The sequence below is a fragment of the Lepisosteus oculatus genome, chromosome 4, assembly GCF_040954835.1.
Source record: "Lepisosteus oculatus isolate fLepOcu1 chromosome 4, fLepOcu1.hap2, whole genome shotgun sequence".
NCBI lineage: Eukaryota > Metazoa > Chordata > Actinopteri > Semionotiformes > Lepisosteidae > Lepisosteus > Lepisosteus oculatus.
In genome coordinates this window covers 49,750,344-49,777,375 of record NC_090699.1, presented here as the reverse complement: position 1 = coordinate 49,777,375, position 27,032 = coordinate 49,750,344, and the positions used below count along the sequence as shown (strand labels likewise).

Below are 27,032 nucleotides of genomic sequence, written 5' to 3'. Positions count from 1 at the left end.
GCAGCACAAAGCAATCTAGAAAAAAAAACAGTAAGCTATGCTGGTAGAGCACGTCAAGCATTACAAAAATAAACTTTTAAAACCATTCTTTACAAAATATTGTTCACACCTTATTTGGATACTTCCGTATGTATTCACACTACATTACCTTAATGAGTTCTGTAGTTCATTTGGAGGCATAAAAAACTTTTGTGCACAGTTTCTATTCGTGAAACATCAAAATAAACTCATATCCAAAAAACGTGACCGCATTTTACGGCTACCAGCCCAAAGCCCTGTGCAATAAACAAGATAACTTGAAACATATACTGTATCATCTCTCTAGTTCAGGTAACGTACTGTATGTTGTTGAAACATAACTTCTTTGAAAAGTTTAAATGCACACCTTGATAACTAACGGGACACTTAAATACATTGTACGTTATCAAAATACATTCTACATTTATTTACATTGAGGGTTAGGTGGCCTTTTGCTGTGGATTATAGGCCATTTTTTTATTTCGGTGCCTCAGGTAATAATTCTGCACAGGTACAAAACCTTCATATGTCATGATTTTCATCTAAACTCAATGATGTCATGTTTGTAAAAGCAGATTTAAGGACGGATAAAGGTTCACCACACTATTTTTGTAAAACGTATTATAAAAAAATAAGGGTTTGATGACTAGTTGTTCTTTTCAGATCTCAGCACCTCACACATACCAATGCAACACATCGGAAAAAACAGTTTAAACAGATTCTAAAGTCCATTGCTGAACAAACAGATGTTTCCATAGTTAAGCAATACAAACGTTTTCAAAACCCATTTTCTTCTAAATGCCATAAGCCTTTGATATAAAATTGTTTATTGACGTGAGGTTCTTCCTGGCGTAAGGACCACAGCAGGATTCCTTTGAGAAACCGGATATGGCGAGTTTTACGAAAATAAAGGTAATATAAAAAAAAAACATTGTCTACAAAATAATAGCATAGCTTTTAAACCTTGATCCAACAAGATATTAAATTGTGACTAAAATAAGAAACTTCAAACGATGCAATTGTAAATCTAAATCGTGTATTGTATTGTGCATTATTCGCAAAAGTAATATTTTCATCGAAAGAAATAGTACGTCAATGTTTCAACTTCTGTACTACACTCATCACTTGGTGCTGCGCTCCCACAGAGAATAAGAAGTGCTATGACGATCATGTGTGGGGGGAAAAAACATTAATAAATTGTCTTTAACCCGCAAGCAAAAGTAAAATCTCCAAGTGCAAGTGTTTATCGAGAATATTTACAAATCTCTGGGGGGAAAAAATGAATAAATCGCGATTTGTATACATTTTACACCAGATAAACTACAACAGTGAAATGCCAAGGTGGGTCATGTTCAGATACTGTACTGTATGTCACGATCGCTTCTTTTTAAGTTGACATGAAACCTCAGCTTCAGCATCGAGGAACTTCAAAAGGCTCTTTGCCACTAGTGGCTTCTAAGCACATTACAGTGCTCAGAAGAAAATAAATGAATTGTTACTTAGGTATTTGTACAGGCTTTTCAAGAAATAATTCTCATTTTAGGATACTCAGATTGTAAGTAGTGTAGGATTTCTTCGACAGGAAACGAGATCTGACTAAATTCATTCAGCTCTGATGAGGGCTGTCATATTCTGCACATCCGAACTCATGACTATTTTTTTTAGGGGCAAAACAAATGGGAATAGCCCACGAAGAAATGAAGACTTGAAAAGTGGGACATTCATCACCATAAAAAGTACAGAAGGGCTGCAACAATGCAGAACTTGAAAGGAAGACTGGTAAGTGTTCTTTAAGTGTATAGTGCCCATGCTGAAAACTTATACATTTAAACGTTCGGTCTTGTGTAAATATTTTCTTAGGCTGTGTGGCACACATTATTGATAAAGCAATATATGAAACCCTTTTGTGAAGACGCTGTAGGTCATAAAAGTATATACTAGCAACAACTGTTGCCAAGTTTTACTAGATTTGGAAACAAAACCTATTGGATAATGCGATAGTCCAGCTGTCCCAGAGAATGATCCTTGAGTCACTAGGTTATATAGCTTAAACAAAATGTAACAGATGCTACCATTTTAAAACCCACATTCATAATGCAACTTACCAATTTGCTGCTCACATGAAAAAGTAAACTTTTAGTCAGTTTTTGAAAAAAAATCATTTTTAATTTTGTACATTTCAAAAGTTGTTCAACTGGGGCTGACAAAAACAGCACTACCAGGACAAAATACAGATGAAGCTCTCTAGAAACGCAAAGAAACGCTTTGAGGTATATTGTTTTAGTGCTTTAAAACAGGGAGAGAGACAAACGGAAATGCTGACAAAGCAATTACGAAAAGTGAAGCTAATTGTGGATTGCGCCCACAGCTGTCAAACCCCAAACAATCCACTTGGAAAGTAGAAACATACTTTACATTTCACATGAGTGATCCAGAGCTTTAGATTTATTTAAAATTTCCCGCCTGACAATGTGGGAAGTGAAAAACAAAAGGGGCAGACACTGCTTGGACACGTCGCAAAAGGTGTGCAACTCAAGGATGTTGTGCTCAAGCTTGCACCACAAGACCTTGTTTAAAACCCCATTCAGTTTTGTTCATCGTACCAAGAGATTATAATCCTGGGGGACCAAGAATAATTGTTTTCTCAGGAGCGCATTGCCCTATACAGTTAAAACTAAACATCTTCAGTCTACACGAAAGGAATCCCAAAATGTGATCCAAATTTCTATGATGACTTTGTAGACTCAGCAGTGGAACAAGGACCTGGGTCACAATTTAAAACTTCAAGGAAATGTGGAAGGAGGAGAAAAAAATGTTTCTTTACATTAAGTGTTGTGGGTACCTAGAACAGGTGCTTAATTATAGCTGAATGAAATTGGAAAATAATTTAGTTTTACTACCAGATAAGATGGTCCTCACATCTGCAACATTTCGTTTTGATGTTGAGAAGTTTGGAGTGGATGTTTGTGGCTCAGTTTTACAACTACAGCACCTGTTTCAGTGAGGAAGAAAAATAAACCTTACCTATACTTTTGACACACCCATCTGTCTGAACTACTCCTTGCAAATGCTGCAAGATTCACAGTACATCATAGGAGATACGCGTGTTGCATTAACTTTACTGCCAGAGAGCAGATGACTGACCAAGCCCAGGAATGAGTCTGACTGGTTAGCCAAGATTCTCCCAGCTTCTAGTGCTCACCTACACCCACAGGCACTGTACCTACACGTTGGTCCCGCAACTGACTCGGCAATGTCTGGACCTCACGGCTTCACTGGGCGTAGGTTTTCATGACAAAAATTGAGAACTGTGCTATAAAATTACAGAAAATAATAATTTGAACCCTTGGGGAAAAATAAGTTCAGAGTAAAGCAAGATTTATGTTCACTTTTATTCTGAAAAATGTGCAATATTGATTTCACAGTAGAGCTTTATTAATGTATCCCCATTCCCCACCCTCAAAATGAAAAAAGCTTCTAGGAAGCACAGATATTTCACCACTCATTCCTCACTGGTGGTCAACAGTGTTTGCAAGCATTGAATGGTTCAGTATACCTCAAAATCCAATCCTTTTACACCAAAAAATGCAAGCAATACACAGCATTAAAAAGTCACATTTGGAGCATGTGAATAACATTACAATATTTGTTTACACACCATGTTTTAGAGCATCACGGAACCTTTTCAGTTCGGATCCCATCTCGGAAAAGTCCGCTTAGTATTGTTTTGTGTAAAATTATGGCAAAAAATATTTTGACAACTCTACATACCTTAATCTTGTCATAGGATATTTCAACATAGCAAACCATTCCCCCCCCCATTAACTAGTCAAATCAAGTATAAAAGAAATAAAACATCTATTCTTAAAGTTGAGTATGTAAAAAAAACTGTGCAAGAACAGCAAACATTTTACAGTATATCACAACGAAACCTATTTAAATACAGTACTGTGTATTGGTATAATCCTGAGAATTGTCCATTTCGTATATCATACTACAAGGCTTCCAGCTTAACTAGTACTGTACACACGGCCAGATCCACACTTTCAGAAGTTAAGTCCCGCTTCACAAAATGCAATAATCAAAAGGTATTAAATGTATTAACAAATGATTAGTTTCCTACCTGCTTAAGTTTTGAATAACTTTGTAAGTTACAATGGGCTCAAGTTGTACCTGCCAAAGACTAAGTAATAAAACCTCAAGGGCTTCGTCAGCTTAGCATGAGGAAGCCAAGTCATTTTGCCAGGCAAAGTCATCCACCAAAGAGCTGTCCTAGCCCATGTTACTTGGAACACTTACACTAAGACATTTTTTTTTTTAATAAAGAGTCCCAGTAAATGAACATTGGTGTTGGGCACAACCTGACCAACCTTCAACAGCACTTCTAAGACTGTGTCTTTTTGGAAAGCATCAGATTTCATGACACAAATGTAGTGCAAAAAATAAAGGAAAACCTGTTCTCATGAACAAAACTAAAGCAGATAGTTTCAAATGTCATAACATTAGAATGAAGGATTAGGTTATTAGTCATATCTGTTAGATACAATTAAATGCTCTACTCTATAAATACAAAAGATTGTCAAAAGCAGCACCAAAATGTTTTACTTTTTAAATCAACTTGATACATTGAACATGTTGTAAAGAGACACAAACACTTCAAGAACGTCTCTGGTAATATTAAGAAGGGTGCTTCATAAAGTTTGCAGCACAACCCTTTAGAAAAGGTAGCGGTATAAGGAATGAATAGGACTTTGGAGGTACACAAAATGTATCCTGGACAATGTTAAATTTAAAACACAAGGTTTGAGCAATTTCTGCATTTATCAGTAGGCACAATGATTTTCTAACATGCATAAAATAATACCAAGTATCAAAGTTTAGTAGAGAATTTACAACAGACTGCCTTTGACAATACAACAGTCAATTTAAAAAAAAAAATCTGCAACCACTATCAGAAATAATGCTCTTTACCACGTTAACGCTACACCTTAATGAATTTGTATTATTGCCACTACAAACTCATCCTTCAGTTTTTTAAGCCTTTAAAATGCCTCCAAGAGTCCAAGAACTTCAAAAAAAAAATAAAGAAACATCATGACTGGAAGAATCTAAATGCTAGGTTAAATGTGCTAAAAAAAACGTTTTTGCCGCCATTACAATTTCAAGCCAAATATTTTAGGAAACGTTAACCACTCCTCTCACAGAGAAGACCAACTACATTGTAAAACCCACAGCACACAGATGGCCAAACTCTAGTACTCGATGAAATTAAGTCTCTCAGAGATTCTTCACGGTATTCAGATTGATCATCACTTTATGTGCAGGAATAAAAGTGGTAACACACCTAAACAGTTTTTAAGTTGGCTGGATAAGGGAAAATGCTTCAGCCTTAAGTAACCCCTACACTGCATAGAGAAGACAGCAGATGTCAATCACAGTACCAAACAGATTTTATTAGGGGGCATGTGTGCACGCTCTCAGTTTGATTTCACAAAATACAGCACATAGCCTACATGTCTGAGCATAAACACCAAACACTGTAAGAACTGCAAAGCAAATTGCTTCAGACACGAAAGTCAATTCCATATTACATGCACTGATTTCTAAGACACACCCCCAGCTCATCCCTACCTAAATTTAAATGCATGAAATGCAATATTCAAATGTATTTAATATAAATTTGTGCCATTAAACCCAGAAGAATTACAGAAGCCTCTTGTGAATATCCTGCACATGTCAGCAATTTCTGCCAGCAAATAGAATATTTTTTTAAACGTAAAATTAACAAAACAGTCAAGACAAGGTCATTTTAAGAGACATACCAAACTAACGTGTATGGTCAAAAACAACCACCAAACGTCACCAATGACCAGCGGAGCTGCTCGTACCCGTATACTTGACATTTCACCATGTTGATGTTCCTCCTGCATAGCTGCATGTTAACCGAGTGACAAATCGTAGCCTCTTAAAATGCTACTTAATAAAATGGCTCAACACACATAGCAGACAAGATGATAATTGCACTTATGAATCCTTGCACCAGTGTGAAACACTGGTCAAAGTACTTAGTAGTGACTGGATTAATTAAAATACTGCAAGCTTTAAGAGCACCCATCATTCTTGACTTTGAATCCTTAATGCTTAAGACTACAGACTCGTCAGATTGCAAATACTGACAGTACCAGGCACACACAAACTCGCAAAACCACACATCCCTCACAGACAACATACACAGAGATCCCCCTGCTGCTCTCACAGAACTTTCTGAAGACACTGTGGATACAGTTTGGCAACAACACATTCAAAATGGCGGCCAAGATCCCAAAGGCGGTCAGGTGTTTCATACATCTTAATCCACTGGTCTGTCTTCTCATTGTACTGGTACAACGAATTTTTCCGGCTGGTTCGAAAGACATGCTCCTCCACAGTGACCTGGGTAGCCCTCACAAACAAATGCAACTTGCCGTGGAGAAGCAAGACTTTAATGTAAGGGCTGGTAGCTTGGTCAAATGGAAGATCCTTCTTCCGAATCCACATATTCCTTTCAATGTCATAGGTTTCAACTACAAAGGTACGCTGATGATTTTTACAGATACCAGCAATGTAGTAGATGCAGTTCTTGTATACCACCCCCAGTCCTTGACTTCTAGGGATACGCATTGGAGTTAGGTGGCCCCAGTAATCCTTGCGAGGATCATAGCAGAAGAAGTATTCTCCTATTCAAAAGAGGATTGACAAATGTTACATTACTTAATGCTGCACTGCAACATTTCAGTCTCTTCTTCTAAAATGATACTAATGCACAATGGACATATAACACACTAAGTTACATGCTACACCAATTTAAAGCTATTGGAGAAAGAACAAACCCTCTTAAGTACATCGAATTTGACGTTTAATTACAGTACGTCAAAACTAAGTTCAAGCTCTTGGCAAAGGGTTAAAATGCTGACAACTCCATGGAAACCAAAAGAACAGCTATGTAATTTTGAATTTGAGTAAGAAATCCGCAGAGATCTTAAGACAAAATTGAGGCTGGTTAACATGATCCGTACTGATAAGATTCAGGCAACAACAATATAAATAACACCATTTATATAAATATTTTAGACCAGTTAAAAGCTTACTATTAATATTCCAAACATGTTGGTAGAAAATTCCCCATTTGATGTACCCAAATCTAAATATCCTGATAAAATCAATGACCATGTTTCTTTTACAATCCAGAAGGTAGGTTATATTGTCATACAAGATCAAAAATGATTCCAAAAGTCACTATTGAAATTCCAACCATCTTCTTAACGTTTATACTTGAATACTGTTTAATAATAATGCATGTTAAGCCCAGAAATGTTTCAAGTATACAAAGTACCCGAAGTTATCTTGCCATTCCTTTACACTGCAGGTGTGGACCTTTTACTCAACACACCCACAGTCTAGAACCTACTACACAACACACTAAGTGTTCTAAAGTTGATAAACTCACCTTGCAAAACAAAGATCTTGTCCTTGTATTCAACTGCACTATGAAACTCCATGGCAACAGGCATTGCGCTAACAGAGGTCCAGCAGTTGTCTCTGGAATCATAGCACTCCACAGATTTGAGTGCATTGCGTCCGTCTCCTTCATAGACGCGCCCCCCCAGTGCATAAAGCTTGCCACAGCAGTGAACCAACCTGCATCCTATCCGTGCCCTCAGCATGGGAGACTTGGGTATCCATCGGTTTCCTGAATGCTCGTACATCCAGAAATCACTTTCTGCTTTATGGTCAATAGAGACCTCACTATTGCTTGGCCTGTAACCCCCTGCGATGTAAATGTCATTTTCCGATGACACCAATAGCCCCACCTCTCTCAGATCATTAGGTGGCTTGCATAGCTTGAACACCTTCCCTGCAATGGTGTCCAGACAAGGCACTGTTTGTTTCTTTCCTGAGTGTTTATGAGCTGCATCAAAACATATGATCATTTCCAAGGCTGTCATTCCCAGCCTCAGCGGGCAGCCGTTGGTACCGTTAAACTTCCCTTTATCTGCCCACTCTTTTTCCAAAGCCTGTGCAAATACAGGGGGAATTTTCTTTAAAAAAGAGTCTTCCAGTAGAGGTAGCCGAATGCATTTGGCAAACACTTCTGCAAGATCCGCCTCCCTTCTGTCTCTGTCATGTTCCAGCCACTTAATGATGCTGTTGTAGACATGCTCCTCTTTCTCCACATTCAGATCATCATTGTCAAGGACGCTTACGAGCTGTTCCTTGGTCATGTGGAGGAACTCTTGCTCGTTCACAACACAGAGAAACTTTTTGCGGATGTAATCTTGAGATTTCTCTTTGAGCTCCTGATGTCCATAAGCATCTGCAAACATGAAGACCCCAATGCAGTTCTGAGGGTCCAAACGGCTGATCATGAACAGGGCACACTGGTCCTGCAGGGATGGTATATGGAAGATGCTAGCTGCAGTGAACAGAGCCTGGACGTTTGACTCCGACAGTGTGACCTTGGAGGTATATGCATATTCTAGTACAAGATGCATTGATTCTGACTCAATTCCAAGAATCTTAATTTTTCTCTGGGTGCTTTCAGTAAGGCCACTGGTGAACATAGACCTAAAAAAATGACACTGTAGTTAGGAGTATCAACACCCACTTTGTACAGCAAAACATTCAAAAAATGAAAATGACATTAGGATAATTTACACAATTGTCTCATTGGTATGGCCATTCTATATAAATGCTCTCTTATGCACTCATTACACTTCTATACAATTGTCTGTTGAGAAAAACTATAAAGTGAACTACACAGTTTTACAAGTCTTTATTCAATTTTATTATACATTCACTCTCCACCTTTGTGCACAAATGCTTGACTAAATAAAACTTCTCAGCAGGGTATTACTGAGTATGTGCTGATTGCATAAGAACAGTTAAACCTTTCCAAAGCCAATTACAAATTAGAAGCCGTACAAAGAAACTGCATTTTTCTTACTTAGATCTGGATATTGGCAGAAGCAAGATAAAAGGGCTTACAGTAATATTTCATACCTGAAATAAGGACTAATTGCTGCAAGGACATTTCTGTGACAGGAGAATGTTTTTCCATGATCCACTTCCACCACAATATCCGTCAGCTGCCCTTCGTCATACAAAGATTTAAGCTGCTGGAGAATTTTACATGCATGGAGGGGGTCCATTCCATTGTAGTTGGAGTTGGCAGCAGTCCCATTCTGTAAAAGCTTGCCTATATCTGAAAAAAGAAACCAGAAAATTACAGTTTCAAATACTAACAAAAGATTAACCTGTGTGCTCAATGAAGGTTTCAGCTGAGTGATATTAGCTTAAAATACATATTTAATCATCAATGGAGAAATTAGTTAATTGATCTTCAGTCCATTACCCCTTTGAAGAATAAGATCAGCGTTAAACACCAAAGATCTGAGGTTTTCACCCCAAAAACTAGGAAGATGTAACACGTTGCTTATTGATCAATCAAGTATTTTAACTGAAGTAATCTGATTGGTAGATTTTTCTTGATATCTACATTAGGAACGAATCATCTGCAATTGATCACAAGTAAATTGTTCTAAAGTTGGAATTTCCCCCAATGTGATAGAGCATATTATACCTGCTGCACTGGAGCTCTGGAGAACAATATTGGAGAAACATGTGCTAAATGTCTGATTCTGTTGATGTAATCAGCCAATTTACAGCACATTAGACACAGAGCTCTTAAGTGTTAGGCATAATATAGATTTACTCAAATTGGTTAGAAGACATTAAAACTACATAAACATGAAATGAAAAGTTCACAATCCGGTCAAGTTAGATGTTCTTCCAAACACTGAAGGTCAATACTTTCTGCCTAAAGCGTTGTGCCCTATTAGTACTAAAATACTGACGTTAATCACACTTTACGATGTAATATAGTGCATATTCCAGCAACTTACACCCAGAATGTATTCGGTTTAAAAAACCAAACGCAATATTGAGAATGCAAAGTTGAATTAATTAAAATTTAGAAAAAGCCACCATACTATGCTTTAAAGTTCTTGACTGTCATGATCGATATAGCTCCAATCTTAAGTGGCACGGAATAAAGTAACACCGAAATATTGCATCATTCCTACTATAAATACAAATCTGTTATAAATTTCAAAACTAAATAATTATTAAGATTACTTTGCTTACTGTGGAACTCGTTGTTCGCTGGCTGTACTCTAAACATGTTGATACACCACAGCAACATATAAGGCAACTTTATATGTTCTGAACGAATCTACTTCAAGACGTCTTCGGAAGGCTTACTTTTTCTAAATTAACTATTAAAAAAAACACACAGAGAAAGACGTATAGACGTCATCAATTACAATACACTTGGAAATTAAATTCGAAACACACTGAGGTATTTAGAAACTTTGAATTGCATTTTGCAAGATTTAACATCAGTCAGATTATGTCATGTGGCGTGGATGACATCTTTGTCGAAAAAATGAATGTTTCCCCAATATTTCACAGCCTACTTTTCTTGACCATATAACCTGTGTGGTACAACCTAACCAAACAAAGAGTCAGACGACACCACGGAATCTTCCAAATAAAGGTTCGAGCAAGCTGGACAGCCAGAATACCGCCGAGTAACCTACACGAAGCTTTTGTCTGAAAAGATAATTTAAGTACGACAGCGTGTCCTATTGAAATTTGGACAACTTTTTCTTTTTCTGCTCAAAAGCACAGAAAAAGCCCGTTTCAAAAGGCAAGCATTTGAGGTTACTCTGAGTGATGATCCCAATAAAAAAAAGCCTGACAGCTAAATCAAATTCATGGTAGAACGATGTAACAGGGACACACAACACCATCCGCTACCGTAACATCGTGCAATGGGTTTTAAAGCTCATACAATGTTTTCCTTTCTCTAAAGCAGATTGTAATTAACACGCGTCGAGTGTAAGGATTAGTCTCACAGTGGCAGAAAAAAACAATCCCTTTATGTCAACACTTGCTGTTTTTTTTAAAGATCACTTATCAGTATTCCCTGCTGATCGAAGTTTAAAACTTTGAAATGTACAGAAGACGCTCAAAATACTAAACCCAAACAATCCAAAAATCGCTAACCTCCACCGGCAGCCATCGCTCTCACTTCTTCTTACTGCGGAACAGAAACGTCACTAATAACGACGAACCCCGGAAACCAGTATCAACCAACCGCAGCTGCCCACACTCACACAGCAGCCAATCACGACCTCACGTATTTGACACCCGGGGCTCCGTCAGGGAGTTTCTGCCGGACTACAACTACCAGAACAGCTGCCGCACGTTTTAAGCCTTGTTCCCCAAACGATTGACGATTAGCATCATGGGACTTGTAGTCATTTTGATCAGTGTTTTAGGAATACTCCTGAAAGAAAACCAATGGAATACACAACACTCAGTCTCAAATGGTATTGTGATTAAATTTCCATTGGTGAGTTCTTAAAAGATATATAAGTGCGATTTTGCTATACGGTGAAATTGCTGAAATGGAATGTGCTTGTTTGTACTAAAGACATAGCCACTTCACATATCGGGCTTTCTGTCTTATACAATAATTATGTTATGTTCATACATGACCTTGATCACTTTAAATTTCTTTAAAGTGTCGTTGTTACCACTTTTCGTGTTTTCTATGTAGATTTGTCCCTGTGTCGGTTTTTTTTTCTGTAAGTCCTCACGCTTTAATTGTTAAATTACCTAAGGGAGAAAAAAGTTTATTCTTAAGCAGCACTGAAATGTTTACTTCTTAGTAGCGTTAGTACTACTGTATGATATAATTCCTTTAGTGTCAGATCAGCCATAGGTGAAAAAGCCCCAGGCATCAACTCCACTGCAGTGGAGAATACAGTGCTGCAATGTTCTGAAATCTATGATACAACAACGTGAGTTTTAAAGTTTAGTCTGTTTAGTCTTGAATTGAAGCTGAAATTCATTTCAATTACGTTTTAGGTGTTCGGACGAGCAAAGTCTTGCATATTCTAGTCAGTATGTTACTCTAGTTGACTAAGCTTTACTGCACTTTAGATTAGATTCAGTACAGCTGTGGATCTCAAACAGGAATCCGAGTGATCCATTTGGGTCCTTACAATTCTTGAGGCTCAGGAACAGGAACATTTCACACCTCAGGTATAGAAAATCCTCTTTCTTATATAGAGAAAACGTCTATAAGAAAGTCAAGTAATAGGTTTATTCCATGCTGAAAAAAAGAAGAAAGAAAACACAACGTTTCAGCCGTGGAGCCTTCTTCAGGTGCACCTCTAGTTGCTGATGCAGCTACCCACCTATAAGAAAGTAATATAAATAAGTCATAAGTCACACTTTTTGACATGTGGTAGTGGTAGCGAATAGGAGGTGCGGTGTTAATTAATATACACTTCAGTTTAGTTTTCTGTGTATATCAAGTGTCCTTGTAGAAAGGGACTTCTTGAAAAAACAATTCACCAGCTTGGCGAGAAAGACGAGATAGAATCAAATGAAAAAAACATTCTGACTTTTCTCTTTTCCATGTCTTCATGTTAGTAAAAAGAGTAAAAGTATTCTGTGCTTCTTGTGCTGTCTTTCAGATAATATCCTGAAGCTGTGATTGAAATGTTTGCTGCTGCTCTGGCAAGGATTACCAGAAACATAAAAGCAACAGTAACTGTGAGGTTTGCTTATACTCAGCTTTACAGTACAGTTGGAAATAACTCAGTCAACAGAACCAGTGGGGTTCGGGTAAGTGGGGGAAAACTAAAGCAACCTATTGTGAATTGGAGATGAAAATAATAAGAGAATTTCCATCCATCCATCCATCTTCTAGCTGCTCTATTCAATGCATAGTCACAGGGGAGTTAGAGCCTATCCCAGCAAGCAGCAGGTACAAGGCAGGATACGCCCTGGACAGGACACTAGACTATCACAGGGCACACACTAACACCAGGGCCAATTTTCCCAAGAAGCCAATTAACCTGGAAGCACATCTTTGGACTGTGGGAAGAAACCAGAGCACCTGGAAGAAACCCACCCATATATGGGCAGAACATGCAAACTCAACACAGACGACACCCCAGGAATTGAACCCAGGGCCCCAGTGTTGAGAGACAGCAATACTAACCACAACAGCACTGAGCTGCTCTAGTAAAAGGGAAATGTATTACATATTATTTTTAACTGTATTAGAGTGGTATTTTTTTCATTATTATTAATAGGACATTTTCAGTTAGCCTGAAAGCTTAAATATCAGTTCCAAAACATTACCGTTTTCTAATTTAAAACTTTGAACTTGCTGCTTATAAAAGTGGTGTCTGTGTAAGCAAAGCTAAAAGTAAAATTTAGTAGTTTGTCCATTTTGTATAACCGATTAGACTCCTTTTGACCTAATTGATAATTGGACATTACTTTGGAGCAGTGGTTAGGGTTCTGGACTCATAATGTAACTGGAAAGTTGTGGGTTCAAATCCCAGGTGAGGTACTGCTTTTGTTCTCTTGAGCGAGATACTGCTGGCTGAACTGCTCCACTAAAATACCCAGTCGTAGAAATGTGATGGAAAATTGAAGTCGATTTGGATAAAAGCATCAGCCAAAAAATATAATAATGATAATTAGCTACTCAAACCCTACATGGCAAAAGTAATTTTAGATTGCTCTTTAATAAAGCTTCCATGGATGTTGGGCTCATGTTTAATGCATGTGCAGTGGAGACTCAACAAAATCTCACAAATATGATCGGAAAATCTTTCTTTATGCACAGATCTCTTAATCTTAAATAAGATCAAATCTAAACTAGAATTGAGGAAAATTGTAGAATTGTATAAAGCAGTCCTATTGGAATTCTGCTGTGGATCTATATTTTAAAATAGTGTTTCATTTGCAAGTCTTTGTAGACCCATCCCTCCAAAAACACTTTTTCCCCCACAAAGTAGCACCTTAGTTTCCAGCTCCCTTCACAATTTGACTGAAATTCCAATAAGGGCGTGCAGACTTTTGATATCCATTGTATGTTATCTCTTGTCATATCTTGTGTTACACCAGTGAGCAGAATTTTTTTTTTCATGTTTTCAATGTTCAATGTTTTCATGCGTATTCTTAGTCCTAATGAATCTGTTGTAGATCAAAACATGAACTCCTTGCGTGGCAGTGAGATACGTATTTTTCAACAATTTAAATACAATAATTTTAAAGGTATAAACTCTTCATTCCCCCTATGCTTCATGTTACTTAGATCTTTTAAATTTGTATTTAAGAGGTGTATTTATTAGAGGTTCCCCTTTGTACCTTAGTTCTCGTTTCCCATGAATTCTGATAGCTTATTCCTAAAATGACTTGTCATACCCAAGATCTACATTTGGTTCAGCTTCAAGTTGTAGACAGATGGACTGACATCCTGCTCAGGAATTGTCTGATAAAATGCAGAATTCATGATTGTGTCAATGATAGGAAGCCATCCAAGTCCTGAGGCAGCAAAGATTCCCCAAAACTTCACACTCCCACCAGCATGCTTGGTTCATGATTAAGGTTCTTCTGTTTCAAAGCATTGTTTGGGTTTTACCAAAATGAACATTTCACATTGAGGCCAAAGAGTCCTACTTTTGACTCATCTGTCCGGAGAACATTGTTCCAGAAGCCTTGTGGGCTATCTGTGTCCTCGTTGGTGAACTTCAGATGGGCAGCAGTGTTCTTTTTGGGGAGCAGTTGTTATCTCCTTGCTCTCCTTCCATGAACAACATTCTTGTTCAGTCATTTACAAAGAGCTGAGTCATGCAAAGTCACATTAAGACAATGCGAGAGTAGCCTGCAGTTCCTTACTTTGTACCATGCTTTGGTGATTTTCCAGTTTGTTCTTGGAGAGATTTTCCTAGACTCCTGGGTGCAATCTTGAGTTTTTTCCAAGATTGTCTGTCTAACAGTGGGTTGGTAGAGCCCCACATCCTTAGAAATGGCTTTGCAACCATTTCCAAATACATGAATATCATTAACTCATTTCCTCTTCAGAGATTCCCTTATATCATGGCATGACTTCTGTCCACACACCTGTATGATGAAGACCAAACTCACATTTCCGCTGTTTATATGGAGTGGGGCCTTCTAAACATGTTTCCCTTAACTGAGCTAATGAAACTAGGGTTTCACTTACTTTTTGTCCTGTACCTAAATTGCTCATCATTTGTTTAATTCATCTTTAATTCATCATTAAGAGACAATTAAATGGTTATTATAAACCTTATGTGATACATAAAGACTGGTTTTGATTCCAGAAGACTATTATGGTAAAACTGAAATTTGTATATTTATCTTTGGGGTTCACAAACATTTTTGGGGCACTGTATTGCAGGACCCAAGTGATTTATCCAAAACATAAAGGTTTGTTCTGAATATCTAATTGTTTCGTCTACTGAGATCAAAATCACAGAAGGCTGTATCAAAACACTCTTAATAATGGAACATGCAGAAAGCATGTTGAGTCTAGGTAGCAATACTGGCTTAATTAAATTTTGTAAAAAAATAAGAATGCTTGAAAATGTTTATTAATGCTGTCAGTGACTGTAAATATGCACATGTTGTTGATGGATGTCGTGTTATCCCTAACATGAAGTGTTCGCTCTAATTTCTTCATCTAATCTGTTATAGGAAACATAGTAATTACTGCTATGAACTGTGCAATTACTTCACAATTTCCATAAATTATAGCCTCATCCTGGCTTCTTTTCTCTTGCTCTTAATTAGAATTAATACACTGCCTGCATAATGAAATTAATTATCTTTCTGTGCAAAAGTAAATCATTTTTTTAATGACACAATTTATGTCCATTAATTTTTGCAAGTTGGTTACTCAGGAGATACCATGCATGTAAATTTGTGAAGAAATGTAGAATATCTTTCTTAGTAAACATTTGTAATGACAAGGTAGAAAGGCACAAACTGTAATTTTTCTGTTACTATATTTATTTATATGCTAGGTTATTTAGAGGACAGTAGTAAAGCAGGGTTTGAGGCTTTTTTTGCTTTAAATGCAGATCAGTTTTGTCATATGATTTTCATCAGATGTGGTATTGTACTTAGACATGTGCTTAGAATTATGGTACACCTTTTAGAGGCCCCAATAGGGTGAAAGAATCAGTTGATTTAAGTACAACAATTTCCAAAAACTGTGTAGAAAGTTAAATTTGATTAAAAAACCGTAAGAGCTTAGTCTCATGTGTTTTAAAGAATTAATTTACTGTGTGAAATCCTGCTCAGTTGAAGGTCTTTAAGCATTAAAAAATAAAAAGGTGACAAAGAATCACCAATAAATAACAATGCAAAACATGTTTGGTGTTTAATTTCCCTACATCTTACATTTGCAGCATAGAAGTAGAACCAAGCTTTTGTTGGTCTATAATAAAACAGCAAACAGAAACAACCTTGGTTAAAAATAAGCATTCACATTTCCCTTTTGAAAGCATCTTCTGTGAAACATGTTTTTCAGTTTAAAATACCTCTTCCCTAAAACAATCCATCATCTTGCTTCTGCTGTAAATTATTGATGGTGAAATATTCCTGTGATTATAATACTGCTTTCACCATACATTAGTTTATTGTATTGTACTTCTGTATGATATTACTGAAAAAGGGGGTAGTTGTAGCCCCCATTCTATGTGCACCGCAAGATGTAAATACTTAGTATAGTAATGCGGAACTATTATTGAAAATATCACATCCTGTAATAACCTAATGAAAATAGTGTCTTAATGAAATATGAAGCCCAAAATGCTTATTTTTATCATAATCATTGATAACATACATGTAATTACGTACAATAATGCAAGCCAATGAGATTTTCAAGTAATTGTAAAATTCTACTAAAATTCTCATTCTAAATGAAAAAGAAAGAGAAGTTCAACACAAATTCAACTGATTGATTATACATTTGTACAGTATTACAAGATTCCAGTTTAACCCAGAATCTCTGACAGCACACAACCTGCTGCGTGATCTTTGTTCGAATGAACTTTGTGTTTAGCAATGGGAGATGTCTGGACAGTAAAAGGGAAAAGGCTGATGTGTTGAATTAATTTTTCACTGTTTGCCATGGATGAAAATAACAACATGCATTAGCCCATGGACAGACAAAAATATCTTAAATACTTTTGGCATGGAAGCAGATGTGTTACAACGACTGTACTACAAGTATTTAAGATGGAGTCAATACCTACTATACAGTCATAAGAGGCTCCAAAGACTCCAAAACATACTTCTGGAGTGACCCAAAGAGACAGCTGCCATTAATGATTTCAGGGAGGGCAGTAGGATATTTGCAGATCTGCAAAGGAGGCTACAACCGCTCCCTTTTTGAACACCCATGTTTTCCTGTTGTGTGAATGTTGACACAGGTGCTGTATGATGGAGAGTGTCCAATCTGTGTGAAGGAAATCAAGTGCCTGCAGTATCTGCAGCAGCGTCAACAGGGCAAAGTGGAGTTCATTGATATCTCCCAGAAGGACTACGATGGAATGAAGTATGGGGGAATCACTTATGAGGTGGCAATGGAGCAAATGCATGTGATTGATGAAAAAGATAAGGTAGGGGAAATTATTAAAAGATAAGGTGTAATGGCTGTTAGGGATGCAGGGAAGGAGACTGTTCTTTGCCTTGAATAGTATGCCCATTTGCTACAGCTGCGAGTACCATAGTTGTGTGGTTTTCATTGACCTGCTGTGTAGTTGCATGTCACATTGTTTGGCTTTTTCTCCAAAGGCAATAGTCCTGGTCTCCCCGGCTATTATCAGTAGTTTTCAGGCTGGGGCTGACAGTAATGCTACACAACACAGCAAATGATGGAAAGTGAGTAAAAGAAAATAGAATTGCAATCCACACAATCGATTTCACATTTTTCCAATTTCCCCATCCAGTACAACGTTTGGTCTGTGAAATTGTCCACAGATTTTTTAAACGAAAGGGAGAGACTACCCAGAGATCCTGTTATTTAATGATACCTTTTGCTTATACAGTACATATATATTCCTCTATTTGCTATCTTTTCTGAATGTGGTGCCAGTTTTCCTGATAGGTGTAGTTTATCCTTTATTTTGCAAAGGAACATTTTTATAACAACTCTGAAAAATAGGATTTTCAAATGTGAAATAGCTCCATAATGGTGCTTAACGTTTAGAGGCTCAAAAATGGCAGTTTTTCAGTATCATTTAAAATTCTATAGTAGGCATTTTCCATTTGGAGTGTAAACACTAAAAAAGTTCTTTTTTTGTGAAGAAAAGGCTTTCAAGTGCAGCATTTCTTGATACACAGCATTCTGGTATTTTAAGTGGAACAGATTAAGAATTCAATAAGGTGCTATCTTTTCTCCTTTTAAAAAGAACAACCATGCTATACTGGAGATGTGTTCTCTGTCACAAATTAAATGTGTTATAGAACATAAAAAGATTAACAGGGAGATTGCTCAATAATTTGATTTATTCCCATTTTCTGAAAAATCAAATCAAGGAAGAGACAAAGCGAAAATGAAACCAATGGATTTTAACTTTAGACCTTGTTTTCGAAAATGAAGTGGAGATCACGATAAGAAACTTCAACAGTGAATTAACGTACCACATCATGGGGAAAAAAAGGTTGCTAAAGGTGCATGTTGGATATACAGTATTGTGGAAATAACAATAATAATCAAATATTTTGGTAAGCGTTTGATAATATAGTCTTTATTGGCTCTCCAAATGATTGACACATAACTTTTAGTATTTTATTTATATTCCATTAATTGAAGTCTACATTCTTGTTTTTTTCCCCTTAGGTTCACTGTGGGGTTCCAGCTTTTAAGGTGATGTACACTGCAGTGGGTCTTGCCTGGCTGGCTCACTTCATTTCCCTGCCAGGAATCAGGTCTCTCATGGACAAAGCTTATTCTGTATTTGCCAAAAACAGGCTGAAGTGGACTGGGAGGGAAAGCTGTTCTAAAGGAACTTGTGCAAAAAAACAATGACACCCAGACCACAACCAGACACTATTCAGAGCTCGTATTGAACAGTGAGCTGTGATAAGTAAGGGCCAGCTTAAGGGAGGCACCTACATTAGTAACTGCTCTTCCAGAGACTTTGCATACTTAAAGGACCTTATAAAAACTACAGAACGTAAACCTGAGAGGAGTACAAAAGAGCAGTAAAGTTTTTCTGTCTCACGGAGCTATCACATTTACTTTTAGGTAAACTTTTTAGTGTACAGTTGTATGCAAAACTTCGGGCACCCCTGGCCAAATTACATGTTTTATTGATTTTCTAAGTAAAAGGAAGTTGACACAACCTCTGCAGCGAACAAACTTAAACTTGACATATTTCTGCAAATTTTAACGCACAGTTCCTATTTATTTGCTGAATTTAACAGCTTTACATACACACGTTTTTCTTTAATTATCTATTTCCTATACTGTAGGTAGACCTCTTTGTCACCCTTTATAGACCTAAATGCAGACAGTTCCTTGCAAACATGATCAGACCCTTGCACAGATTTTCTATCTCTTTATTTAAAGCTAGCAGTTATGACACTTTGGAGTAGTAAATACAAAGTGTTACATAAGTAGTAATTAATACTTGTTATATACAGTACACATCCTAATCCTCAAATTCAGTATAAAAAATAAATGATAGAAGTAAATAGATAACATGAAAGAAAAATGGTTGGACAGGATCACATACCTATTCAAACCCTTTGTTGTGACATCTACATTAAATTTAACAATAACATCAACAAGCCATGCAATTAGTTGAATGGCCTCTGTGTGTAATAATGGTGGTTCACATGATTTTAGAATACATATACCTATCTCTGTAAGGTCCTTCACATTTAATTTGATTATTTCAAGCAAATATTCAACCACAAAGACCATGGAGCTTTCAAAATAACCCAGGGATAAAGTTGTATTAAGGTGGATTAGGAGAAGGGTATAAAACCATTTCAAAGACCCACGCTTAGAGCATGGTGAAGTCAATCATTAAGAAGACTAAGGGACTTAGAAACTGCTTATATCAGGTCGCCCCTACAGACTGAGCCGCAATTAAAAAGAGGAAACTGGTTGCCATGAGGCCAACAGCTTTAATAGAGTTACAGAGTTCAATGGCTGTGAGATGTGAGAAAATATTCATGGGTCCAGAATATCCCAGTCACTCCACAAAGGTTTTTGGTATGGAGATCAAAACATCTCAAATCCAGCATGGGTAAGCAACAGAGCCTGTGATATTCCAAACTTGGCCAAAGGTTCAGACAAGACAAAATTGGTCTAAATGCAAAGTGTTACATCTGATGGAAACCCACCAGGTAGTCAGCACCATCCTTACTAAAATGCGTGGTGGCAACAGTATTACATTATAGTTCTGTTTCAGGTCAGACTGGGAAGCTTGTCAAGACTGAGGGGGTCATAGATTGAACAATGTACTGGCAGATCCTAGAATAAAATTAGTTTGGGATCTCCAGAACAAAATGTCACCTTTCAGCAGGACAATGATACAAAGAAAAAGGCCACAGCTACACTGAAGTGACTCAAGAATAAGAAAGTGAACGTCTTTGAGTGTTGAAAATCCGTGGAAAGACTTAAAAAGTAAGTGATCCCCGGGCAACTTGAGAGAGCTTGAGAAAATGTGGCAGGAAGAATGGACAAAAATTACACCAAGTCAGTGTGCAATGTTGATAGAGACTGATGGAGTCTGCTAGCAGAATCTGTATGTTACTCTGTACCCAGATAGTGGTAGGAGCTGTGAACTCCTGCTGAATTCACATTCTAAACTCTAACCTTCATGCTTGCTTTAGCACAGATGCTTCTCCATCCCTGTACTGAACTCCCATCTCCTGTACTAAACTCCCTGATGGGGAATGTTTATACTAAACTCCTGATAAGAAAGGAATGTTTTAAGTGCTTTCTGAGTCCTGGAGTTTCTTGAGAAATCTACCTCAAAGACAGGAGGGGGAGGGTGTAGAGAAAAGTATATATAAGCTGTGTAGAGCCATATCCCCTTTGAACTACTATAACTACTCTGGTCCATGTTGTGGTTCCTTGTATGCATACAATAAAGTTTGGCTTGACGAACGGACACTTCAGGCTCGAATCTCTTGATTTCTACAAGACTTAACTAAAAAGGCCTGTAGCTGTAATTGTTGCCGGAGGTGCTTCTGCCACATATTGTGTTTCCAGGTCTGAATACTTATGGGATCATGAACATTTTTTCATTTTTTTTCTGTTTAGGTTTTGCTGTTCAGTTACTGTACATTTACTGTAATTTATTTAATCTTAGAAGTCTAAGGTTTCATTATTCAGGTTTTTAATCAGATATCAAGTTTAAATATTATACAGTACTGTAAAGTATTTTGTAATTTCACCAAATGGAACTGGGGCCCTGTGTTCAATTCCTGGGGTGCTATCTCTGTGGAGTTTGTATATTCTCCCATGTTGGTGTGGGTTTCCCTTGGGTGCTCTGGCTTTCTCCCACAGTCCAAAAACAACCTGATCATTTAATTAGCTTCTGGGGAAATTGGCCTTGGAGTGAGTGTGTGTGTCTGTGTCACTGTGTGCCTTGCAACGGACTGACATCCTGTCCAGAGTGTATCCTGCCTTGTGCCTGTTGCTTTCAGGTATAGCTCCAGCTCTCCTTCGACACAGTGTTGGATAATGCAGTTAGAAAATGGATAAATTGATAAGACCACTTTGGGTCTGAATACTTTTGCAAGACACCGTACATAGACACACATATAATGTTTGTATATAATATTTCAGAAACTCTACTAAGGATGAAACAGTGTAGCTGCTTTGACTTTACGTGACATTTGGAAATAGACCTATTTTTATATTTTTATGCTGTCCAGGTTTGTGAAAGGGTTTTGAGATAAATAAGATTCTGATTTGTTTGATTCATAGCGACTATACAGTACGTGTATATAAATATGCTGTACATTTTTGTAAGTATTTAATCATTATGTTCAAGTTACATTCATCTGGATTGTGGACAAAAGGTGCCGTTTGTGCCTTATTAATATTAAGCCAGGTGGAACTCCTGAAAATAATGGAGGCTGTTAGGAATGAATTGCAGAAGAGTAAACGATGACAAGGAAAGCAGTGGAAGCTAAGCAGGGGGTGTAATTCTGGTTTAAATGTACTTTTTGCAAAAGCTAAAAGTAATAGGCTATTACATACCCCCAGGGCCTTGGAGAATTTGACTTCAGATATTCTAAAAAAATGCTTTCTTTCACTGCGTTTGGCAAGCCACCCGGGATGATACAAATAGGAACACAACAGGAGACTTGCGTAAATAGCAACTTGTATTCCTGACTTATATTCAGAAAAGTGCCTTTCTTGTTACACAGCTAATAAATACTAGGGCTTATATAGTGGGACACTGGCGTTTATTGTGCATATCCAGCGCTTGGGGTACATCAGTCATGTGGTGAAAATGTTGTTTTAAGTGGTCTTCCTAGCGCAGTTTCCATTTCTGCTACGGCCAAAATTACAGTGTAATACTTTTAATACGCTTTCCAAAAACTAAAAAAAAAAATCAAACCGCCTTAAAATGCAAATCATACATACGGTCATGCCGGGGTATCACCTCAGATAATCGTGTTTCATGATTTTAATAAAAACCGTGACACGGAAGTATAGTTTCAATCTTTGAGATGACAGCTTAAAAGGTCAGACGTTTTCTGAAAACATATAAAAATTTCTCAGTGTCCTCTAGTAACTGTCATCCTCCTACTCTAAACAAAAAATGAACTTTTCATATCATTTGGTGAATAAAAAATTTATAATGACTCAAATCATGTTGCGCTGGTGATTTTGTTTCGTCTCAAGTCATTTCACACCTAATTTAGCATCAACGGAGGCAAAGCAATATGTTCAAAATAAGTGAAGTTGATGGTTAGGAAAATTGTCCATTATTTAACGTTAGCCAAGATCTGAAATAATTTATAGGGCTCTAAAATTCAGTGCCGAATGTTTCACTTGCACTGCTTCTGCTTTCGTGGTGAGAGAACGTAGTGTTTCAATTATCAGCTTCCATGTAAACGAGAACTATTTACTGCCACCTGAAATTGTTATTTCCTGCTTGTAACACATACAACAGGAGTCTGACAATGTTGGAGTACTCAACAACTGGGCAGTTTGGCTTGGCGAAGATGGGCTGATACAACATCAGTTCAAGGCTGTTTGTGTAATTCCTGGAGGCCTCAGGTTACCAAAATAGGTGTCAATTACATAAATGAGATAAATGAGATTTTAATGTTGAAAAAAAAGGAAACTGTGTAAATACTATATATTTAGCCCAAATATCAATATCTACATAACTGTATTGGGTGTTCAGTGCAGAATACAAATAAATTCAGTTTCAGCTGACAGGATGTAATTACAAAATCCCTGTTAAAAGGATTTCCTCACACACTATTCAGGAGGAACCACAGTGGCTGCCCCTAATGGTATTCTTTTTTTTAGCCATGTTCATGGAAAGATAATGCTGATTTCATCACTCCTGAGCAGCTACAAAAAGCCTTTGCTCTTTCATTTTTTGTGAATTGGCAGAATGATAAGAGAGTGCAAGGACATGACACAGTCTTTCCAATTTTGGATTGAAAGATCGCTTTCCTGTGTTAAAATAACCATTTTCAGCACAAGGTTGAATTTTATGTGCACATCTGAACACCTATCTCAACAAGCCCCGTGCCAAATGTGAAAATACTAGTGCAAATTTCCTCAGACATGCAATATAAAAGTTAAATAGGTAGGATGCTTGTCGTGACTGGAAATAAATAATTTCCATGCTAGAAGAATTGTGAAATTCAGTGTGAATGCTTCACTAGCACTGTAGTATAATTAACTATTACACTAGTGCTATAATTAATTATTAACTCCCAAATTGGTGAGACAGGCCACATATTCTCCTTCTTATGTTCTTATGACCACTTAAATGTACAATGCAGCTTATTCCATACACCCACTACCCATTGTGTAAAGTAATATCTCCTGTCTTAATTGGAAGATCTCATCTAGCCATTTCTTGAAAGAAACCAGTTCAGCTTCAACAATATGGCTGGGAAGGTTGTTCCATACTTCCACGACTCTTTGGTACAGAATTGCCACCTGCTCTTGGTTTAAAATCCACTTTCACCTAAGTTTCCACTTGTGCCCTCTACTTTATGTTTCAATGTTCATTATGAAGAAATCTACTGGGATGACTTTTTCAGTGCCCTTGAGGATTTTGAATTCTTGTCTTAGGTCCCCTTGTAGTCTTCTCTGTTCAATACTAAGAAGGTTAGTTATAGGTTAGAATACTTTAAGCTTGTCAGTGCAGTTTGTGTCAGTGTACAGTAGTTTGGTCACCAACAGAACAGGAGCTGGGCATTTATTATTCTGCCCTGAAAGTGCAGACCTGACACCCCCATGCCAAATGCCACAGAATTAATACAATTAATACAGGTTGCACATTAATACAATTAATACAGGTTGCAAAAGATAAAAAAAGGCAGACAAACCAGTCTTACATAAGATCTTGGAAACACAACAATGGTTTAGAGGTAGTGACAACATAGTCCTGTCTGTGCTGAGAAAAATAAGACTCATTATTGTAATCTTTAACATTGCTGGACTTTGCTCCATAGCAAATTCTGTCAGCTTATAAGAAGCGTCCAGTAATGTTTTTGATCTTTTATTCTGCTGGGGTTTTTCTAGGTTTCAATTTTTCCTCAATTTAATTGTTTTTGCTATAGCACTGTTTAGTTATTTTATACTAGCAGAAGAATCTGTACTTGCCCTGGTTAGCATCCACCCAAGGAGTTTTATATGGTTTCTGGGCTCATACTGTACTTTAAGGACATGTGTTGTAAGTGAAGAACACAAAGGTAAACAAAGAGAAGTAAAATACTGTGTTTCCAGTGACTGGATACAGCAGGAGCTCTGGCTGACATTTGCGTGGGTAGTCCTGTCATCTGAATTTTCACATTTGCTCCAGCTGCTCCTGGTATTGGACTGAAATACTGAACCTTAACCTGTGGTACCTGTGGTAGGAATAAAACATCATTTTTACACACATTTAATTCAAATCTTAACTTTGATATAATGGCTTTGAGATTTTTTCCCTCTATGCGAAGAATTTGTGCTTATTGAAACATGCATTGAGAAAGGTGAAAGCCACATCCAGTGAAAACAAGCAGACAGCACTATTCTGAAGAGCAAAAGATAGAAGAAAATAAACATATGATTTACCCATAAAGGTTTTTAAATCATTAATCAAAAGCCTGTTGAAGCTTTTTATTCATGAAATAGTTTTATTTTTTTGTGCAAATTAAATTAAAATTCAAGCTGTCTGGGCTATACTTACAAACACTAAAAACATCCAAATTGGCATAACTCAGATAAATCTAATTTCTAAACTAGACTTTCAAAATTATAATACTTATTTCCCAAGCATGCAAAATACACAAAACGTTCATCAGGTGATGAATTTTAATTTTAGTGAATTATCATTTCTGGGAAATGAATGGTCTATATATTTAAGACCACCTTGACCAACAGGTCTTTAAAACAAGAACTGGAAAAAACCTTTTTAATTATGTGGATGTTTGAATAGTTTGATTTCCCTTTCAAGAAATTCTGTTAAAGCTGTACTTTATTTTAAAGTATTAAGTATGTAAATAACCCAGTCCTTATTGATAAATCCTAGATTTTTTACAAGGTACTTAGCTCTTCGAGAGCATAAGGCAATTGGAGAAGCCTCCAAGTCTTCCTGGACACGTCCTTAGCTTTAAGAACTGTTGGAAATGTCTTGGACATGTGTGTAATTGTGTTGGTGGTGGTGGTGACAGTGGTGGTGGGGTGTTCCCTTTGTACAATCTACGAGGCAAGGCAAGATTTTAAAATAAACAATGTTCTTGATCTGCTGGAAGGTTGAGACACTTTTTCCACTTGTCAAACTGATGAATTCAGGCTTAGAAACTAAACTTTATTTAGCTTTTTTAATTGCTGAAAATACACACATTTTTGGCAATACGAATACCTTACTATAAAAGTGTTCTTTTTTTATTGCAGAGTATGTCCTGGGCATGGTTCATCTCCTCTAATGTGACTGAGGCAGAGAAACCCAGCTGGGAGGTCTGCATCCTAATAGCAGAATAGGATTAAAGAACTCCCTGGTGTCTGCAGTGCACTAGCGTGTGAAAGCTTTGGCTGTCATCAATATTGAAGTGCAAGGATAGGGATATCCATCAGGAAATCTGAATGCATAGGGAGAATACAGAAGTTTCTCAGGAAAAAAGGATGGGTTTTATATTATCATGTTCCTTAGCAGCATCCTGTGTCATGTACAGAACTTTATAGCATAAAGAAACGATCGTATTCGCCTTGGAGCTACATTAGCTATGGACGAATACCTTAAAAAGACCCTCACTGCCAAAGTTTGTGATATTGAACCAGTTTCCTTGAGCAATTGATTAGATATTGCATTTGAAACCTCTACAAAGTTCAGGAAGAGACTATATATTAAAAGTTTGTTTTTTTAGCAAACTAGTCTGTGTTTTCCAGGTGACCTTTGCAGTGTGATATTTTTTCTTATAAAATATTCCCTTGACATGCAAAGTTTTAAGATTTACCAGGCTTGGCTCCAATTCTATTTTTTTTGACAGAGGCTAGTTATGATGATAAATGTATCTTAACATTTTAACATTTTAACTATACATGTGTAAATTGTTCTCAGTCACTCCATATGTACCATATATACTGTATACTTAAAATGTATACAAATATAACACATATACAAATATTCAGGGAAAATGAAACATAGTACATGAAAACATTCTGCAGCCCTACACAAGCTTATTTATGTATGTATAATACACTATATTTATGAAACAATAGATTCAATAAAGCAAATTGCAGAGAGTAAACTGTGCATCAACAACTACTGTAGAGTCACATACAGTACACCGGGACCCTGGTTTTCAATCTCACTGAAGGACAGAGAGCAAGAAGATTCAGCAGCCTGGTCAGGGTGACACACAGT

The 27,032-nt window shown here is 37.1% G+C and overlaps 2 protein-coding genes across 7 annotated transcripts; one reads left to right on the top strand and one right to left on the bottom strand.

Annotated features, from left to right (window-relative positions):
• Positions 1–821: 821 nt before the first annotated feature.
• Positions 822–21,091, top strand: LOC102686130 (uncharacterized). Of its 5 annotated transcripts, XM_015347279.2 has the most exons (5): positions 822–930; positions 1,684–1,797; positions 12,606–12,756; positions 17,391–17,579; positions 18,803–21,091. In XM_015347279.2, exons 3-5 carry the CDS (start codon positions 12,631–12,633, stop codon positions 18,989–18,991), a joined length of 504 nt encoding a protein of 167 aa, XP_015202765.1. In that variant the 5' UTR covers positions 822–930; positions 1,684–1,797; positions 12,606–12,630; the 3' UTR covers positions 18,992–21,091. The 5 variants fall into 5 exon arrangements, with proteins under 5 accessions (XP_015202765.1, XP_015202768.1, XP_006630713.2 ...); XM_015347282.2 differs by lacking the exons at positions 822–930; positions 1,684–1,797 and adding an exon at positions 11,382–11,473 and having other exon boundaries at positions 12,606–12,684; XM_006630650.3 differs by lacking the exons at positions 822–930; positions 1,684–1,797 and adding an exon at positions 11,382–11,473.
• Positions 3,392–11,197, bottom strand: kbtbd8 (kelch repeat and BTB (POZ) domain containing 8). 2 transcript variants are annotated; one of them, XM_015347277.2, is made up of 5 exons: positions 11,125–11,197; positions 10,201–10,331; positions 9,058–9,259; positions 7,505–8,622; positions 3,392–6,734 (listed from the first exon to the last, which is right to left on the bottom strand). In XM_015347277.2, the coding sequence occupies exons 2-5, from the start codon at positions 10,256–10,258 to the stop codon at positions 6,271–6,273; spliced, it is 1,842 nt and encodes a 613-aa protein (XP_015202763.1). In that variant the 5' UTR covers positions 10,259–10,331; positions 11,125–11,197; the 3' UTR covers positions 3,392–6,270. The 2 variants fall into 2 exon arrangements, with proteins under 2 accessions (XP_015202763.1, XP_006630686.1); XM_006630623.3 differs by lacking the exon at positions 10,201–10,331 and having other exon boundaries at positions 11,125–11,165.
• Positions 21,092–27,032: the final 5,941 nt, after the last annotated feature.

Excerpts from the sequence above, each read along its gene's own strand:
- kbtbd8 (XM_015347277.2), bottom strand. The coding sequence starts at position 10,258 with ATGTTGCTGTGGTGTATCAACATGTTTAGAGTACAGCCAGCGAACAAC. Across the intron at positions 8,623-9,057 it reads GCAATTAGTCCTTATTTCAG|GTCTATGTTCACCAGTGGCC; the intron begins GTATGAAATATT and ends TCATTTTTTTAG. Across the intron at positions 6,735-7,504 it reads CAAGATCTTTGTTTTGCAAG|GAGAATACTTCTTCTGCTAT; the intron begins GTGAGTTTATCA and ends TCTTTTGAATAG.
- LOC102686130 (XM_015347279.2), top strand. The coding sequence starts at position 12,631 with ATGTTTGCTGCTGCTCTGGCAAGGATTACCAGAAACATAAAAGCAACA. Across the intron at positions 12,757-17,390 it reads ACAGAACCAGTGGGGTTCGG|GTGCTGTATGATGGAGAGTG; the intron begins GTAAGTGGGGGA and ends ATGTTGACACAG. Across the intron at positions 17,580-18,802 it reads TGATTGATGAAAAAGATAAG|GTTCACTGTGGGGTTCCAGC; the intron begins GTAGGGGAAATT and ends TTTTCCCCTTAG.